This window comes from Pristiophorus japonicus, chromosome 1, assembly GCF_044704955.1.
Source record: "Pristiophorus japonicus isolate sPriJap1 chromosome 1, sPriJap1.hap1, whole genome shotgun sequence".
In the NCBI taxonomy this organism is placed as follows: Eukaryota; Metazoa; Chordata; class Chondrichthyes; family Pristiophoridae; genus Pristiophorus; species Pristiophorus japonicus.
Genome location: NC_091977.1, coordinates 32,163,282 through 32,182,994, shown reverse-complemented (window position 1 = coordinate 32,182,994; position 19,713 = coordinate 32,163,282). Strand labels below are relative to the sequence as shown.

The 19,713-nt window shown below is 43.9% G+C and overlaps 1 protein-coding gene and 1 pseudogene across 3 annotated transcripts in view; one reads left to right on the top strand and one right to left on the bottom strand.

Annotated features, from left to right (window-relative positions):
* Positions 1-7,585: 7,585 nt before the first annotated feature.
* Positions 7,586-19,713, bottom strand: part of wdr17 (WD repeat domain 17) — a 330,335-nt gene continuing 318,207 nt past the window's right edge. For all 3 annotated transcript variants that reach the window (XM_070878342.1, XM_070878333.1, XM_070878351.1), the window contains 3 exons: positions 17,231-17,329; positions 13,514-13,697; positions 7,586-7,972 (listed from right to left, as the gene is read on the bottom strand). In XM_070878342.1, coding sequence (XP_070734443.1) covers positions 7,853-7,972; positions 13,514-13,697; positions 17,231-17,329 — 403 coding nt within the window. In that variant the 3' untranslated portion in view covers positions 7,586-7,852. The remainder of the gene's footprint in view (positions 7,973-13,513; positions 13,698-17,230; positions 17,330-19,713) is intronic.
* LOC139278744 (U2 spliceosomal RNA) lies at positions 17,511-17,687 on the top strand (annotated as a pseudogene).

Genomic DNA, 19,713 nt, shown 5'->3' with positions numbered 1-19,713 from the left:
GCTGTAACCTCTCAGGTTAAGTCACCGCCCCCATTATGATTGAGTTCGGAATTTCGCTCAAGAGGCGACCTCAACCATTGCGGCGGTGAAAATAGGTCAAACGGGTTGCATGCGCCCCGTTTCGGGCGGGGGGCAATTTCGGCCCCATGAGTATAAAAGCAAGGAAGTTATGCTGAACCTTTATAAACACTGGTTGGCCTCAGCTGGAATATTGCATTCAATTCTGGGCATCACAATTTAGGAAGGATGTCAAGGCCCTAGATAGGAACCAGAAGGTATTTATTAGAATGGTACCAGGGATGAGGGCCTTCAGTTATGTGGAGAGGCAGAAGAAGCTGGGGTTGTTCTCTTTAGAGTTGAGAAGAGTAAGAGGACACTTGATAGAAGTGTTCAAAATCATGAACAGTTTTCATGGAGTAAATAAGGAGAAACTGTTTCCAGTGGCAGAAGAATCGATAACCAGAGGTCACAGATTTACTGTGATTGGTAAAAGAACTAGAGGCTATATGAGGAAAAAAATCTTTACGCAGTGAGTTGTTATGATCTGGAATGCGCTGCCTGAAAGGATGGTAGAAGCAGATTCAATAATAACTTTTAAAAGGGAATTGGATAAATACATGATGAGGAAAAAAATATACTGGGTTATAGGGAAAGAGCAAGGGAGTGGGAGTAATTTGATAGCTGTACCAAAGAGCCGTCACAGGCACAATGGACCAAATGGCCTCCTTCTGTGCTTTATCATTCTATGAATCTATATGGATAAATTCAGGGCTTCTGTCCAGACCGAGAAAGAGCTCTGAATGATGCAAAGGAAATATTGAATATTGAACACCAAGGGTGAGAACTCAGTGTTATATTGGCATCTAATGTCGTTCGATTTATAGAAAATGCTGGAAATCTCGGCGGATCAGGAAGTATCTGCGGAGAGAGAAACCGAGTTAACGTATCAGGTCGATGACCCTTTGTCAGAACGAAGATTTTCTTCGCTTGTGGAGAGCGGGTGTTTTGTGAGCCGCTGAACTGTCTCTTTGCCCTCTCCCTAGTGTAGCCCAGCCGGCCTTCCAGAGACAGGGAGTGAAATGGACACAGTGAAACTGACAGCGGGAGGCGGCAGACACACGCCCGCCATCCCATGCAGATCAGCGCAGCTCAGCTCAGATAAGATGAGACAACCATCCAGCCCCACGCATTAAAAGGACAAGCAATGTATGAACAGTGGGTGAAAACATCCTTTAAATGGAGACAGCTCTGTCGCACAGAGTTTGGCCACTGCTTCTGATTTATCCTTTTAAGATCCTTTTTGTCTTCCAAATGATTGCCCATTACAGATGCTACTCTTGAAAATATCCTACTCTCTCCCATCTTTATCACTATTCTCTTTCCCCAGTAAATCATCAACTCTCTGGTAACTGCGGTGCTGTATTTTTTTTTTAGCGTCGCCTGGTCCAAAATAATGAATGAAGTACCATTTTATATAATAACTTTAAAATACAACAGTACTCTGCAGAGTGAAACGTATCTGGGTCATGATACATGGATGGTCACAGGATACTCACCTGTACAGATTGAGTTGTATATACTGGCGTTTAATACTACTGGTGTATGAGATTTCCAGAATTTTCTGTTTTTATTTCAGATTCCAGCTTCTGCAGTATTTTGCTTTTGTTCTTAGATTTATATTCATTTCTCAGCACAGTTGAAGACCATGTGGTTCCATTTTATCTGTCATGGCTGCTCTTAACAAATCAGCATGTGGCACCATAAAGACGTCAAAACAGGGCCGGTGCAACCATTAGGCGAACTAGGCGGTCGCCTAGGGTGCCAAAATTTGGGGAAGGGCGCCAAAAAATGGAATTAAACGGTGCGTAGTTAACATACAAAGAGGTATACTTATAAAACTTATAATATACAAATGTGCACTGTAAGTATTATTGGACAACCTGATTATGCAACAAGTTAAATATATTTGATCACAATAGTGCCTATTGCAGCTTTTGATCGCAGGGTTTTACTGTGCTAGCAGCGAACAGCTTATCGTCCTTTCTCCAGGACTTGCCGCTTTCAAGGAACATTAATCAGCAGACTGTAAGTAGTATACTTACACTATATCCCAGCATGCTGTGAGCACACAAAATAATTACCGTTTATTTCAATTTTTCCAATTTATGACCAAACACAATCTTCACCATGGCGAGGACTTCGCAAGAAGCATATGGAAAAAATGAAACTTCTCCCAGTTTGTGGAACATCTGCTGGACAGTGTTTGGTCATAAATTGGGAAAACTGAAATAGGTTGTGGTTATCATTAATAACTTTACTTTGGACATGATATTAGCCCAGAAATCCCGTCCGGCTGCTTTCCGCGGGCGATCGAGGGAAAAACTTAAAAAGAAATGCACTTACCTGTTCCTGCTGCGCCCACGCGAGTTCCCGGTCCTGAGGCTACACTGACTGTGCATCGCAACGTGTGCAGCCAACCAAGGTAAAGTATGTTCTCATTCATAATAATGGGAACTCCGTAAGTTGGAGTTCCCATTGTTATGAATGGGAGCCTCCCCAACACACAAAACATTAATAAAAATAGAAAAAATACACTACATATTTAACATTAATTTAAATTAAAGTTATTTATGTATTATTAAAAATATATTTTTCCAATTTTTAAAAAAGCGTTTTAAATTATGCTTTAAAATAAATTTAACGTAGTGGGCAGGGTTTTAAAAAAGAAAATGTTTTTTTTTAATTTTATTTTTTATGTTTTAAGTGTGTTTTAAAACTCTTATGCTTTTATCAGGCACAAGAGTTTTGAAGACATTTACTGGGCAAGATATGGGTAAATACCGCAATCTTGCCCTTGCAAATGTCCTGGCTGCCAAGATACAAAAGATCTGTCTTGCTCCAGCTTGACAGATCAGAATAAACATTTTTCAGCGCATGCGCATTGTGCGCTGAAAACCGGCTTTTGCGATGCCTTCCCGGGTCCGTACACACTCCGTCCGGACCCAGGGAGGCCGGAATTTCTGCCTCAATAAACCAGTTCATGTAAGACATCTTGCAATGTTTTTGTTCCTTTTTATATTGAAATTGGTTGAGGTGGAGGGGATTGGCGGGGCGCCAGGTGAACAGTTTGCCTCGGACGCCAATTACCCTTGCGCGGCCCTGCGTCTAAAGCCACTAGGCTTAGGATGCACAGACAATGGGCAGCTATATTCTGGTTAACACCTGAATTACGGTCTGAGCCTATACTGAGTCTGCCTTGCAGTCACAAGACATCCTTTCCTGCCTTGAGTGGATGGGGCCATCTGACGAATGCTTCCTGCTCACGCGTTAGTCTCTGTCTGACCTGGAGGTAAGAGTGTGCTTTGTCAAACTGGATCCGGAGGTCTCCCTGCATCAACACAAATTGATTCATTAACAGGCCATTCAGGATTTCATTCCACAGTTGGACTCAATTGTGTCGAGGCTGTGTCAGCCATGATCTCATTGAATGGCGGAGCAGGCTCGAGGGGCCCCTGATTTTGTTCTCATGTTCAACACCACCTGCTGACCGAATGAATCACCCTTGTTACTTTAGATATGTAAGTTTAGGTGAAAAGGTCATTTGCCAGTAAAAAGTATTTATTGACTTCTCTGCGCTAATCTAAAGAATGTCCCCAGCTTCAGCGGCCCTTGCTATTCGAAACCGGAGCAGCAGTTTTCAACATCACATCTGACTCACTTGGTCGACTGTGATGTTCTCATCGGCCCACTTTGGCTGCCAGTGACTGCAAGCTGGTCGAACTTTAAAAACATGAATCTTACGTTGGAAGGAGGTGACTGAGCAGCAATGCTTTTGGCAACCAGAAAGAAATAGCACAGAGGGGACTGAATGGTGCTGTACCTGCGCACGACTGAAAATATAAGAGTATGGCGTGGGAGGAACAAGCTGAAGGCAGGATGAATACTCGTCGCCAGAGTGCCAATGATCGACTATCATTACTTCCAGATACGGTAAAGACTAGCTTGAAGGCGCAGTTTGGTGGCTCAGCATAGTGGCAGATGGTATTTTAATTCATTTAAATGGGCTAACCAATTCCGTTAAATAAGCTGGAGAAACAACAGAAGTCACAAGAAAAGGATTTTTGCACTTTTGTTCTTTCCTCCCTCCCTCCCTCCCCTGCACTTGCTTAAAAACTTACATCTCTGGGAGAGAAATTCTGGAGAACCCCAGGCGTTAATGGTTTTGAACTTAAAAAAAATTCAGGGTCTGCGCTTCAGGAAGGATGTGGAGCGCTAAATCAAGGGCAACAGGACACAGGCGGGGTGGTAGTGGTACAATGCTGCACAATAGGCCGTGCAGCACTGCACCGTTCCGAGACTCCTTCCCTCCGGCTCTGCATTGGAAACACTTACCCGGTCTCTGACCGGCATCCGGCCCAATGCACTGCAGCAGAGTGCCGGGCTGATCGATCGTGGGCAAAGAGAATTCAAAAAAATTTGACAGACACCATTGCACACATTTTTTCACTGTTCCTGCAGCTGTCAGCGTTTCCGCCCGGCGATGCTGCAGGGGGCGGAACCGAAGTTCGTGTTCGAGTCGCTACCGGGGCGATGCGCACGGCGACGATGTCACAATCCCTGGGCAAAGGAGATCGGGGCACAACATCCGACCACCGCCGCAAACCTCTCGCTGAATTTGGCGGGAGTCGTTCATCTTAGCGGGAGTCACACATTGCCGTGCCTGGTCGGTGTGTGCTTAGCGCCCCATTATTGCGCCTTCCCGGCCCCGAGACAATAATGGGAGGCGCTAAGGAGGCCAGTTTCTCGGCCTCTTAACTTTTTCCGGTTCTGGCAAAGGGTCATCGGCCTGAAATGTTAACTCTCTTTCTCCCTCCACAGATGCTGCCTGACCCATTGAGTATTTCCAGCATTTTTTGTTTTTATTTCACTTAAATCTCTTCACTTTAGTCTCTTATCGGATATTCACTTAAGTGGGCTCCACTGTACTGGAGATACAGTGGGGTTGGGTTTCAGTGGGATTGCGCCTCATTGTCCGCCCTAACTTGACATTACGTCGGAAGATTGGGAGAAACACTCGCAGGAATTCTACCCCAGTGAGCCCACTGCTCTGATTCACTGATAAACATTACTTGAACCGAAGATAAATATTACAGTATTTGATTTATATTGAACAGAAAAACAATTCCTAGTGATCAAATGTGTTTTGATGGCACAATCATTGTGTTTTGCCGCCGCTAATTCTTTTTCAAATCTTCAGATACCGGGTGTATGTCAAAGGGGAGGAAAAGCAATTCAGAAGTCCTTTAGTATGGTGGTTTTATTTTATATTGTGCTTGATGTGAGAACTAGAGACATAAAAATAGACAAAGCTTCCCTCTTGTCCTATACATACATACCCTTCCTCGTTCCCTTGGACTAAAAATATTCTGCAAAAATACCAAACCTCTTTTGGTTTGCTACACTTAATGAAAAGTATAACTCATCAATTCCTAAAAGAACCTGTGTGCTGAAATTACACCCTGGGATACTAGTTAGTGAAGGCTTAATGCTTTTTTCTGAAATTCCTCTCTCTCCTATGTTCGTGGGGGCATTATCCTATTTGATTTGAACTGATTAGCACCCCCACTAACATAAAAATTTCATAAAATGCACAGCATAGAAACAGGCCCAATTGTCCTGTGCTACACGGAGCCTCCTCCCACCATGCATTATCTCACCCTGTCAGCGTATCCTTCTATCCCCTTCTCCCTCATGTGTTTATCTAGCTTCCCCTTAAAGGCATCTATACTATTCACCTCAACTGCTCCCTGTGGTAGCGAGTTCCACATTCTAACCACTCTCTGGGCAAACAAGTCTCTCCAGAATTCCCTATTCGATTTGTTAGTGACTAACTTATATGTATGACCCCTAGTTTTGGATTCCTCCACAAGTGGAAACATGTTTTCCATGCCAACCTTATCAAACCCTGTCATAATTTTAAAGACCTCTATCAGGTCGCCCCCACATTTCTAGAGAAAAGAGACCCAGCCTATTCAGCCTTTCCTGATAGTTATAACCTCTCTCTTATGGTGCCATCATTGTAAATCTTTATTGCGCCTTCTCCAGTGCCTCTACATCCTTTTTGTAATATGGAGACCAGAACTGTGCACAGGAGTCGACACAAGTGTGGTCCAACCAAGGTTCTATGGAAGTTGAACATAACTTCTCTGCTTTTCAATTCTATTTCTCTCGAAATTAATTTTTGTTTGAATCTTTGTTTGAATTTTTGAATGGCCTTGTTAACTTTAAATGATTTGTGAATATTTATCCGCTCCTCTAACCCATAGCGGGTAGAGTCATTTCAGATGAATGTCATACATTAGTACCCACGGCGTAATTTCACGGCCCAATTGCAGACAAAACGCCGGCAAACTGAAGGGGTGATTCAATGATCGAGAGCTCCCGGAGAAATGCCGCATTTCAGGCGAAACACCCGTGATTTTTCCCTCCATTCAATTCACTTCAATGGTTGAAAGATGATGGGAGGCGTGTCTGTGACTCTTAATGCCCCTTGCATTAAGAAAATGGCACTGCACTTGCTCCAATTACCCATCAATTGGCGAGGTATTTAATTTTGAGGGTTTGTATCAGTACATTTCACTCAGAATTGCAGAAATGCCACAACAAAAAAATTCTAAATTTGAAAGAAGGAATTGAATGTGTCTCATCTATATTAAGGCACGGCTTCCATTAATGTACTGAGCTAACTCTTAAACGATGAACACAATCTTACTCGGAGTCACAGTCACTGTGGATCTTCATTAAAGAGAATCACAACTCCAAACTCGCTGTACTTTACCAAGAGGCAGCAGTGGAGTTACTTCTCCTGTTTGAACTGCGCGCTGCAGTTCTTTTTAAAAAAAAAAAAAAATTAAAAAAAAAAATAAATCTACGGATGTAAACTTAAAGATTAAAGAGGTATTTGGCAATGGGCTGATCTGGTGGTTTTAAATGCAAACGTGTTACACTCTCTGCAGTTTACGCAAATCAATTTGCCATCATTCAGTAGTTATGCTGACCTGACAGCATTTACAGTGCTCAGTTTTTAAAAATCCATTATATTAATAAATCTTTTAAAGTTAATTTTGAGTATGTGCATAGTGCTAAGTAGTGCTCGATTTCAAAACTGACTTTACAAAATCTAAATAATACGATTGTTCTACCGTTTCTCATTAACAGACCGACCGATAGCTGTGTGCAACATCCATATATTGACTGCTAGTGCTGATTAAACTATCGAATATCATACTCGCAAGAATGAAGTCTTAGTGCTCGTCTGGTTTACTTTGTGTGAGCTTTGTGGCAGTAATCATCATGCATCTTTTATTCGGCTGACCATTGGATGATAAATTATCTGCAAGCGTTTGCAGAATTGGACCGTTCCCTTCGGCAGGGTGAAGAAATATTTGCGGCGTCGAGGTGACAACTTACAATGTGCTAAAATCTGGGGATTTTGATTTTTGCTGCGATGTGAGGCGTGCCACGTTTCTAGTTACTACGGTAACCACAACTCCTCTCCATTTTTGGTATCTAAAAGAAAAAGGTCCTTTCCTGACACCAGACAGAATTTATTTAGTCAGCAGGTCTGTACATCAATATCTAGCACTGAACTTTGGGACAACCGGCCAAAAGATGGGCAGTCCTCGTCGGCCACATTGTGCTATTACAATGAATGCATTGTAATACGGTGTTACTGAGTGATGCCATACCCCAGCCATTTACCCACTAAGGTCAGTGCACCACTAACCTTAATCATAGTCAACCATATAAAAGTACCAAAATAACAGTATCATCTGTTGCAATAATATTCCTGTCAGAAGGGATTCAGACGTATTCCTGTTCCTAAAGGGGAGAAAGGGTTGACCTTTGCCCACATTAATGCATCGTTAAGAGAGATCGCTGACTTCCCATCCTCAAGAAAATACACTGGGCCCTAAAAAAGAAAATAAAAATGATTGAAAGATCTGTGGCTTGTACATCACAGACATGCTTGTATCTGACTGACCTGAGACTTTACTCTAAAAGGCAGTCTGTGGGATAGTTTACACAGGATACTCCCAGTGTTTTGACCACAACCCAACTCTGCATTATTTTAAATAAAAACAGAAATTGCTGGAAACACTCAGCAGGTCAGGCAGCAACTGTGCAGAGAGAAACCGAACTGGAAAAAGTTAGAGATGGAACAGGTTTTTAAGCAAGTGTAGGGGTAGGGAATGGGAAGGGAAGGTCTGTGATAGGGTGGAAGGCAGAAGGGATTAAGAGACAAAAGGGATGATGGTGGGAGGCAAAAGGAGACGGTAATGGGTTAGGTCTCTAATGGTTTCCAGTTCTGACGAAAGGTCATCGACCTGAAACGTTAACTCTGTTTCTCTCTCCACAGATGCTGCCTGACTTGCTGAGTATTTCCAGCATTTTCTGTTTTTATTTCAGATTCCAGCATCCGCAGTATTTTTCTTTTGTATCTGCATTATTTTAAATGCGTATAAAACATAAGAAGCTGAACCATATAAAAATGATTGTTATGTCTATACTGTAGTTATTTAGGAATCCAATTGTGCTGTGCAACATTCCAACACAATGTGTAATGTGTTAATATGAAATTCCTCTATCTGTTACTTGAATAAAGGTGCCAATCTGCTAATTTTATTGTTGGGCAGTGTGTCGGCAGGGAGTCAAGGGTTATGGGGAGCGGGCAGGGAAGTGGAGCTGAGACCATGATCAGATCAGCCATGATATTGAATGGCGGAGCAGGCTCGAGGGGCCAAATGGCCTACCCCCGCTCCTATTTCTTATGATTTCATTCCACATGTGTCACTGCAGTGTTGTACAGAAACTGAAGACTTTCCAACCCTGTATGTAATGAGACAATCTTCAAAACCCCACATAAGCCTTTTTTTGCTTCACCTGTTTTAAAGAGATTATTTTGGCACTTGACCATGACACATGGGGGCAGATTTTCTGAATTCGATGGTGGTTGAACATATTTTTCCAATAATCTGGGTGAGTGCTGGGTGGAATGACTGGCTGAGAGTTGGTGCCTTCTCAAAACTGGGAGTCGGGAGGTGGGGGGCGGGGAGGGAAACAGAGATTTGGGTCTCGGATATGCCAAGGCTTCCAGAGAAAATACATGCCAAGCACAAATGGAGCAGAGACCTGCATATGAAGTCTTTGCCCCCTTGTATCTATCAATTTAGCTCTTATCAAGATGAGGAATGCAAGTCGACTTATGAGCATAGGTTGAGTAGTTTGGGCCTATACACACTGGAGTTCAGAAGAATGAGAAGTGATCTTATTGAAACTTATAAGATAATGAGGGGGCTCGACAAGGTGGATGCAGAGAGGATATTTCCACTCATAGGGAAACTAAAACTAGGGGACATAGTCTTAGAATAAGGGGCCGCTCATTTAAAACTGAGATGAGAAATTTCTTCTCTCAGAGGGTTGTAAATCTGTGGAATTCTCTGCCCCAGAGAGCTGTGGAGGCTGGGTCATTGAATATATTTAAGGCGGAGATAGACAGATTTTTGAGTGATAAGGGAGTAAAGGGTTATGGGGAGCGGGCAGGGAAGTGGAGCTGAGTCCATGATCAGATCAGATCAGCCATGATTTATTGAAAGGCAGAGCAGGCTCGAGGAGCCATATAGCCTACTCCTGCTCCTATTTCTTATGTTCTTATGTAAGTGGTATGGAATCTGCTTTCTTCACTTCTGTTTTTCTTCATCTCCTGCTCAGCCACTGTCTCTCTCCTTCACTTCAGTTTTTGCTGCTCCTTGTCTCTGTCTCATTCTCCTGGCTAACATTTATCCTTCAGCCAACAATACTAAAACAGATTATTTTATTTTTTAATTCCTTCATGGGTGTCGCTGGCAAGGCTGGCATTTATTGCCCATCCCTAATTGCACTTGAGAAGTTGGTGGTGAGTCGCCACCTTGAACCTGCAGAGGGCAGTTAAGAGTCAACACATGGCTGTGGGTCTGGAGTCACATATAGGCCAGACCGGGTAAGGACAGCAGATTTCCTTCCACTAATGGACATTCGTGAAACATATGGGTTTTTATGAAAATCTGGTAGTTTCATGGTTATCATTCCTGATACTAGCTTTTTATTCCAGATTATTTTAATTAACTGAATTTAAATTCCCCAGCTGCCAAACTGTGAGTTTTACTCATGTCTCCTGATCATTGGTCCAGGCCTGTGGATTATTAGTCCAATAATATAACCGCTATGCTACCGTACCCTAATACTAATTTGGTCATTTATCTCATTGCTGTTTGCAGGACAAGAACAGAAGAAATAGGAGCAGGAGTAGGCCATACGGCCCTCGAGCCATACGATTATAGCTGATCCGATCATGGGCTCAGGTCCACTTCCCTGCCCGCTCCCCATAACCCCTTTATTCCCTTATCGATTAAGAAACTGTTTATCTCTGTCTTAAATTTATTCAATGACCCAGCTTCCACAGCTCTCTGAGGCAGCGAATTTTACAGATTTACAACCTCAGAGAAGAAATTCCTCCTCATGTCAGTTTTAAATGGGCGGCCCCTTATTCTAAGATTATGCCCCCTAGTTCTAGTCTCCCCTATCAGTGGAAACATCCTCTCTGTATCCACCTTGTCAAGCCCCTCATAATCTTACAGGTTTTGATAAGATCACCTCTCATTCTTCTGAATTCAAATGAGTATAGGCCCAACCTTCTCAACCTTTCCTCATAAGTCAATCCCTCATCTCCGGAATCAACCTTGTGAACCTTCTCTGAACTGCCTCCAAAGCAAGTATGTCCTTTCTTAAATATGGAAACCAAAACTGTACGCAAATGGGCTGATGCGTTTCCCTGCATTACAACAGTTATGACACTTCATAAGCTGTGAAGCATTCTGGAACATTCTGAGGTCGTAAAAGTCACTATATAAATGCAAGCTCTTTCTTTCCATGCCAATTCTGTCTCTCTCTCCTCCTTTACCTTATTGTTCTCTTGCCCGTCTATCTCTCTTTCTCATTGATACCTCTCACTCCCTGTTGATCTCTTTCTCTCATCTTCCTCCTTCACCACCTGCTCTCCCTCATTCTCCTCTTTCACATCTCAGCAGGGCAGGGAACATAGCAACATAGAAAATAGGTGCAGGAATAGGCCATTTGGCCCTTCGAGCCTGCACCGCCATTCAATGAGTTCATGGCTGAACAACCAACGGAGTGAGGGAATCGGGAAACATGTGGAGCAGGTGTGTGGGCAAGTGAGGCGTGTGGGTCAAATGAGCCGGCAACAACTTGGGCTGGGCAGAAGATACGGGACAAGGCAGATGGCTGGCCGAGCTGCAAAGCATCCAGGATAGGGCAGCATGCAGGTGTGATCGGGAAGCACTCTGAGCAGGCGAGAAACAGTTAAGTTATGCTCAACAGCGATTGGCACGTTGTGTCAGCCGTGGCTCAGTGTTAGCGCTCTCGCCTCTGAGTCAGGTGGTCGTGGGTTCAAGTCTCCTCCACAGACTTGCGCACATAATAGAGGCTAATACTGAGCGAGTGCAGCATTGTTGGAGGTGTTGATTTTCGGATGAGACATTAAACCAGGACCCCTACTGCCCTCTCAGGTGGATGTAAAAGATTCCATGGCACCATTGGAAGAAGAGCAGGTTCTTCCCAGTGTCCTGGACAATAATTATCCCTCAATTGACCTAATTGAAACAGATTATGTGGTCATTATTACATTGCTGTTTGTGGGACCTTGCTGTATGCAAATTGGCTGCTGCATTTCCTACATGACAGCTTTTACTGCACTTCAAAAAGTACTTCATTGGCTGTAAGCTGCTTTGGGATGCCCTGAGATCATGAAAGGTACTACATAGGAACAGAAGGAGGCCATTTAGCCTCTAGAGCCTGTTCTCCCATTCAATGGGATCATGGCTGATCTGTAACCTAACTCCATATACACACCTTTGCACTATATCTCTTACCTTTGGTAAACAGAAAGCTATCAATTTCCGATTTAGCATTTACAATTGATCTCGCATCAATTACTGTTTGCAGCAGGGAGTTCCAAACTTTCAGCACCCTTTGCATGTAGCAGTATTTCCTAACATCGTTCCTGAAAGGCCTGGTTCTAATTTTTAAAGACTATTCCCTCTAGTCCTCGACTCCACAACCAGCAGATAGAGTTTTTCTCTATCTACCCAAGTCTTTCTTTCAAGAAACTCGGCCTCTATTTGGAGATCTAGCTTTTTTTCTAGATAGCTATAGTTCTAGATAATTGTTGGCAGGACACCAGGAGATCTCCCTCACTCTTCTTCGAAAGAGTGCCAGCTGAGAGGGTAAACGGGGCCTCGGGTTAATGTCTCGTCGGAAAGATCAATATACCCTCTCTGAGGAAACATTTTCCAGTAACAGGCAATGATTTACAGGAAGCTCAGTGAGTAGGGGTTGACTTATGAGGATAGGTTGAGTAGGTGGGGCCTATACACATTGGAGTTCAGAAGAATGAGAAGTGATCTTATTGAAACTTATAAGATAATGAGGGGGCTTGACAAGGTGGATTCAGAGACGATATTTCCACTCATAGGGGAAACTAAAACTAGGGGATATAATCTTAGGCTAAGGGGCCACCCATTTAAAACTGAGATGAGGAGAAATTTCTTCTCTGAGGGTTGTAAATCTATGGAATTTTCTGCCCCAGAGAGCTGTGGCGGCTGGGTCATTGAATATATTTAAGACGAAATAGACAGATTTTTGAGCGATAAGGGAGTAAAGGGCTATGGGGAGCGAGCAGGGAAGTGGAGCTGAGCCCATGATCAGATCAGCCATGATCTTATTGAATGGCGGAGCAGGCTCGATGGGCCGAATGGCCTACTCCTGCTCCTATTTCTTATGGTCTTATGTTCTAGGAATAAGTATTTTAACCCTAATGGTTTCACATAAATGTTCAGGTTGGTGAAAAATTACAGAAGGTGTCTCAAACTAATTTCACTTAAATTGTTGGAGCAATTCGTTTCTGCTACACACAAGTTTCAAGATTGGGAGGTTTTTTTTAAAAAAAGAAAATGATCAATTTGATTACTCAGCTTCTACTGCTTGTTCATTCCTCACTGACCCAAACAAACTACATTTGATTGGTTCATATTGAGTCAGTTGGATTGGTAATTTAACAGGCAAGTCTTTATTTCAGCCAATCACAAATATTTGGCCTACTGATTTGGCACCCTGAGGTGTGACATTTTCAGATGTCATGCATGAGGCCTTGGAAAGGCACAGCATGTTACAATGCAAGACTATTACGTGTATGTGTGTATATGGCTGGTTTCTGTGCTGTAAATTCTATGATTATAGAATATATAAATTAAATTCCTGCAGGTCTACTTTGTTGATACACAGTATCATACACTTGAATATAAGTGCTAAACTGTGCAAATAAAATTGCCATTAAAACAAAAGCAAATTAATGTCAACTACTTAATATATTAAAATTAAAATAAGCATGCTTTCATACCTGTATCCGTAAACCGGTGAGGCAGGAGATATGGACATCAGAGTGACTGGGAAGATTAGAACCTGTGACATAATCAGGGCCAATCAGTCCTTTGACGGGTTCCTCTTTAATCCTATTTAGCAAAATGCTATACACCTCTCTTTGAGATTCGGAAGGAGGGGTATACGGTAAGTCCTCGAATGACCTGGCATAATTTGGAAACCAATTCAGGTATGATATACGTGTATTTTGAAAAACTGCAGTGCTAAAATTAACAATGTAGATCATGATTATGAACTTTATAACCAACACTGTAGAGCGAGCATGAATAACTTGGACACTTTTGATGCAGAATAAATATAATGAATTCATCAATCGCACTAACAAAATCATTAAAAGGTAGACCATTATCAAGTCAAAGAAATAGATTTACATAGCCTCAAAATACAGGGGAGCCAATTTAAAACCTAGTTGAGAAGGAATTTCTTCTCCCAGAGGGTTGTGAATCTGTGGAATTCTCTGCCCAAGGAAGCAGTTGAGGCTAGCTCATTGAATGTATTCAAGTCACAGATACATAGATTTTTAACCAATAAGGGAATTAAGGGTTATGGGGAGCGGGTGGGTAAGTGGAGCTGAGTCCACGGCCAGATCAGCCATGATCTTGTTGAATGGCGAAGCAGGCTCGAGGGGCTAGATGGCCTACTCCTGTTCTAATTCTTATGTTCTTATGTAAGAAAGGTTCAGTAACTACAATAGGCTTTAATTGTGTGAGCTAGTTCTCTCAGTGTGACGGAGCACCGATCGGTAATTTGAGCGTGGAGCTCAGTGCCATAATCTGTAACCTGCACCATATGCCCTTTACGTAAATGACCATGCTACGCCAGACTGGCAGACGGAACTCCCGCCTCACCCCGCTTCCAGCGTTGGTGCAGAGGCTGAGGGATTCCTGGGCCACAATATTTAAGAGTGAATTCTGTGACATTATTGCCTTGACCACTTGTAATTTGTGTTGGGTACCACATCTGGTCTTTTTAACTCATTCATGGGCATCGCTGGCAAGTCCAGCATTTATTGCCCATCCCTAATTGCACTTGAGAAGGTGGTGGTGAGCCACCGCCTTGAAACACTGCAGTCTGTGTGGTGGAAGTACTCCCACAGTGCTGTTGGGGAGGGAGTTCCAGGATTTTGATACATCGACGATGAAGAAACGGTGATATATTTCCAAGTCAAGATGGTGTGTGAATTGGGGGCGAACGTGGAGGTGATGGTGTTCCCATGCAACTACTGCCCTCATCCTTCTAGGTGGTAGAGGTTGCGGGTTTAGGAGGTGCTGCCAAAGAGGCCTTGGTGAGTTGCTGCAGTGAAATGTATGTAACTTATATTTGCTCCCCAGATTGGCTATGCATATAAGTGGACTGGACTGTGCTTCACAGCAAGCTTAAATTAAATGGAACAGAAGTGGTTCGCTCTTGTTTAGTTTCTGATGCTGTGCAATCCGTGCTGTTTATGATGCTAGGCACAATCCACAGCATTAGTGACAACGCAACAGCAAAAAAATGGAACCAATTTTCAAAGGGATTTGTCTCATTAGAACACTGGAGTAAAAGACTCAGGCTAAATGTTGTCATTTTATGGAGTCTCACGGTGGTTCTTGAAAAGCGTGGTTCTATCTGTGCAGAAGCTCCAAGTAAATAATATGGAAAGACTTATACACACTAGATCAATTGAAAATATCAAAATTGAGAGCGATAAGATTTTTGTTAGGCAAGGGTATTAAGGGATGAGGCGAGTAAATGGAGTTGTGTATGGTAGTGTAGTGGTTATGATACTGGACTAATAATCCAGAGGCCTGGACTCATAATCCAGAGATGTGTGTTCAAATCCCACTATGGCAACTGGGGAATTTCAGTTAATTAAATAAATGTGGAATATAAAATCTAGTATTAGTAATGTTGACCATGAAACTACTGGATTGTTGTTAAAAACCCATCTGGTTCACTCATGTCCTTTTAAGGAAGGAAATCTGCCGTCCTTACCTGGTCTGGCCGAAATGTGACTCTCGACCCACAGCAATGTGGTTGATGTTTAACTGGCCTCTGCAATGGCTGAGCAAGTCACTCACTTGTACCAAACCGCTATGTCAAAGTCAGCACTGTGGGAGTACTTCACCACATGGACTGCAGCGGTTCAAGAAGGCAATTAGGGATGGGCAATAAATGCCGGACTTGCCAGCGACAGCCATATCCCGGGAATGAAAAGAAAATACTGATCAGCCATAATCTAACTGAAAGACGGAACAGACTGAATGGCCTCCTCTTTGTTCCTATGCTCTTCCTATCGACAGTCCACTTGCGTATTGAGTACTGCTGAGCTGAACCATTAGTATTGCTATCAGCATAATTATCCATCATCTTATCCTTCTCAACAAGACAGCAGTGCTCAATACTGTAGAAAAAGATGGGTGGAAAGGAGCTTGCCTGGCAGTTCTTGTAATACAACACTAACTTAATGCTGCGTTAGGTTTGACATACTACTGACGGCAGCAGCCCTGACGTTGGTGGCTGACGATAAAGGAGGCGTCACTGCTCCCTCTAGTGGCATATGACAATGTTGTCAAGAGACATCATCATAGGCGATCCCTCGAATGAGGATGACTTGCTTCCACAAGAGTTCACAGATGTTTCAATGAAGGACCCGATGTTCCAGTCCTGAACTTCAATTGAGGGGGTGGAAGATGCCTGTGCGTGGATTTTTTAAAAACGTGTGGTGACCATTGCACACCAGCCACTACACGGGCTTGACAGAGCTAGATCTTTATCCAGTGGCAAGGGTTAACCAGGATGACTGGAGACCAGCTCTGCTGCACGGACCTAGCGCGCGCACACATCGCAGTGTGGGCAGGTCCGTGCTGCCCGTGTCCTCGGCTCTTCTGGGCCCCATACCCTCATTCGCCGCAGCTCCGCCACGCTTTCCCGCCGCTCCTCCGCCACAAACATTCGCCGCACCTCCACCACGATCCCTCACCGCTCCTCCGCCACAAAAACACTCGCCGAATCTCCGCCACAATCACCCGCCGCACCTCTGCACCAAGAGTAGTCCTTTGCTCTCCCGCCGCCTGCCCCGCCCCCACCGATGCCAATGGCGTAAACAGCCATGCGTGGCAACTTGAAAATCAGTTTCCTTTCTTATTAAAAACAAACGGTAAATTTCTCGCCGCTCTCCCGGCGTAAAACCCTGAAACTGGAGCACATCGGAGGAATTCCACCAGCCTGCACATTTAAAATAATTCATTCATGGAATGTGGGTGTCGCTGGCAAGGCCAGCATTTATTGCCAATCCCTCATTGCCCTTGAACAACTGGGCCATTTACAGAGGGCAGTTAAGTGTCAACCACATTGCTGTGGGTCTGGAGTCACATATAGGTCATACTGGGTAAGGACAGCAGATTTCCTTCCCTAAAGGACATTAGTGAACCAGATGGGTTTTTATAACCAGTAGTTTCATGGTATTCATTACTGATACCACTTTTTTTTTAAATTCCAGATTTATTTAATGAACTGAACTGAAATTTACCAGCTATCATAGTGGGATTTGAACTCTTGCCCCCTGATTATTAATTCAGGCCTCTGGATTACTAGTCCAGTAACATAACCACTATGCTACCGTTCCCTTAAAACAATGATTAAACAAGGACTGTCAGTGCAGCGATTTTGATCGGTTAAGTATCTGCATACTCACTTGCTGGCTGTCTGTGTGCATGTTCTCCACCCATCGAGTTCCACCGACAAGTGCTCGATCTGTATCGGGACCGTCACCTCTCTACGCTTCAAGAGTTGGCTGTAACAAAGAGGGCAGATCTTTGAGGCACAGCTGAAAGTCAAACGAACAAGTAAAGAGCAAGCTGGACCTTAAAGTGAGACTTGAGATGCTGATTTCCGACCCCCCCCCCCCACCGAGTTTAAAAAAAAAAACACGTTGTCAACCAACCTAAAAATAGCAGGGCATTCAGCAGCCAGACTGCGCTTCTCGGCCTTTTGGCTAAGATCAAGTAGTATCTGCTCTTATCAGTTTAATATCCCCTATGGGGACATGATATTGAATTGATTTTTGGACAGGGAGCTGGATCAGGGGCATGCCCCGTCCACTCCATGCACCGACCTGGTATTGCAATATTTCCAGGAACGGTGCAACTTCGCCTCTCGGCCTTTTGGCCTAAGATCAAACACATTGGCGCAAAGTGATCTTTGGCGTTAGAGTTGATCTGAAACGAAATTGGATTAAAAAAAAAATGTAAAAAAAATTCAGCAGCCAGACTGCAGTGAGCGGACTGCTCAATTCTATAGTTCCCAGTTCCAATGCTGTTTAAAGGCAGAGTAATTTGAATCTTTGATTTAATTTGTTCTGGGGGGTGGGGGGCAGGAGAAGCGGGGGGTGAGGGCCAGCATTTATTGCCCTTCTCTCATTGTCTGAGAAGGTGCTGCTGGGCCTTCTACATAGGAAAGAACTCCAGCAACAGGAGGAGGCCATTCAGCCCCTCGAGCCTGTTCCGCCATTCAATGAGATCCGATTTTTTATGTTCTTGTGTAAAATAAATTCCCACTGTTAATTTTTACAGCTGTTGATCCTTGTTTTTGTATTTCTTCCTGAGATGTAAATAAGGCTGTATTTTTTGATGTAAAATGCTTCTTTAAGAAATACCGACTGCAGTTTATCTTCTCCTACCCCCAAAAACCTCCCCTTTTGTCTCCTCTCCCTCAACGGCTGTGCCTCGTGCTGGGGTACAGCACCACGGGTACCAGCTACCCTCTACCACTGAAGCTGGACTGTCAATGTCGGCAGGTATTGGAACTTGGACCATCACATCCAAGCTTGATCCTTTTTAAAACAATTCATTCACAGAATGTGGGCGTCGCTGGCAAAGCCAGCATTTATTGCCCATCCCTAATTGCCCTGGGGAAGGTATACAACTGAGTGGCTTGCTCGGTCAGCCATTTCAGAGGGGCAGTTAAGAGTCAACCACATTGCTGTGGGTCTGGAGTCACATGTAGGCCAGACCGGGTAAGATTTCCTGCCATAAAGGACATTAGTGAACCAGATGGGTTTTTATGACAATCCGATGGTTTCATGGTCACCATTACTGATACTAACATTTTATTCCAGCGGTGAATTCCCCAGCTGCCACGATGGGATTTGAACTCATGTCTCTGGATTATTAGTCATTAGATTACTAGTCCAGTAACAGAACCACGATGCCTATGTAGCGTATCCTGTTGTGTTCTGCGGGCAGACCGTCCCACTCCAGTGCACCTGGGGGAAGGGGCGCTGGCCAGTTGCAGTGGAGAGGAATAAGCAGCTGAGAGCCCGTTACATCAGGTCTCTTGCGCCTTCCCCGTTTTAGAATCATAGACTGAAACAGCACAGAAGGTGGCCATTCAGCCCATCGTGGCTGTGCTGTCTCTATGGTAGAGCTATGTTGTACTAGGTAGTAAAGCCACTCTATCCATGTTATGTGGCCATGTTACAGCTTGAGACAACAATATTGGAAGGGTGACATATTCTACTAAAGTTTACAGAAATGCATAAGCTGTCAAGAAAAGAGAGAAAAAAAAAGACTTGCATTTATATAGCGCCTTTCACGACCACCGTACGTCTCAAAGTGCATTACAGCCAATGAAGAGTTGCAATGTGGATTCCACCCACTAAGGGGCACAATGTACATGATCTTCACAATGTGGCAGATACAAGAGAAATGCAGGGAACAGCACCAACCCTTGTACATGGCCTTCTTTTGACCTCACAAAAGCCTTCGACACTATCAGCCATGAGGGATTATGGAACGTCCTCCTCAGATTCGGCTGCTCTCAAAAGTTTGTCACCATCCTCCGCCTGCTCCATGATGCAAGCCGTGAGCCTGACCAACGGATCCATCACAGACCCATTCCACATTCGGACAGGGTCAAGCAAAGCTGTGTCATCTTCTCGATCTTCCTCGTTTCAATGCTCCACCTCACCCTCAGCAAACTCCCCACTGGAGTGGAGCTAAAGTACAAGACAAATGGGAATCTGTTCAACCTTCGCCGCCTCCAGGCCAGATCCAAGGTCGTCCCATCCTCTGTCATCAAATTACAGTAAATAGACGACACTTGTGTCTGCGCACATTCAGAGGCCAAACTCCAAACCATCATCAACACCTTCTCCGAGGCATATGAGAGCATAGGCCT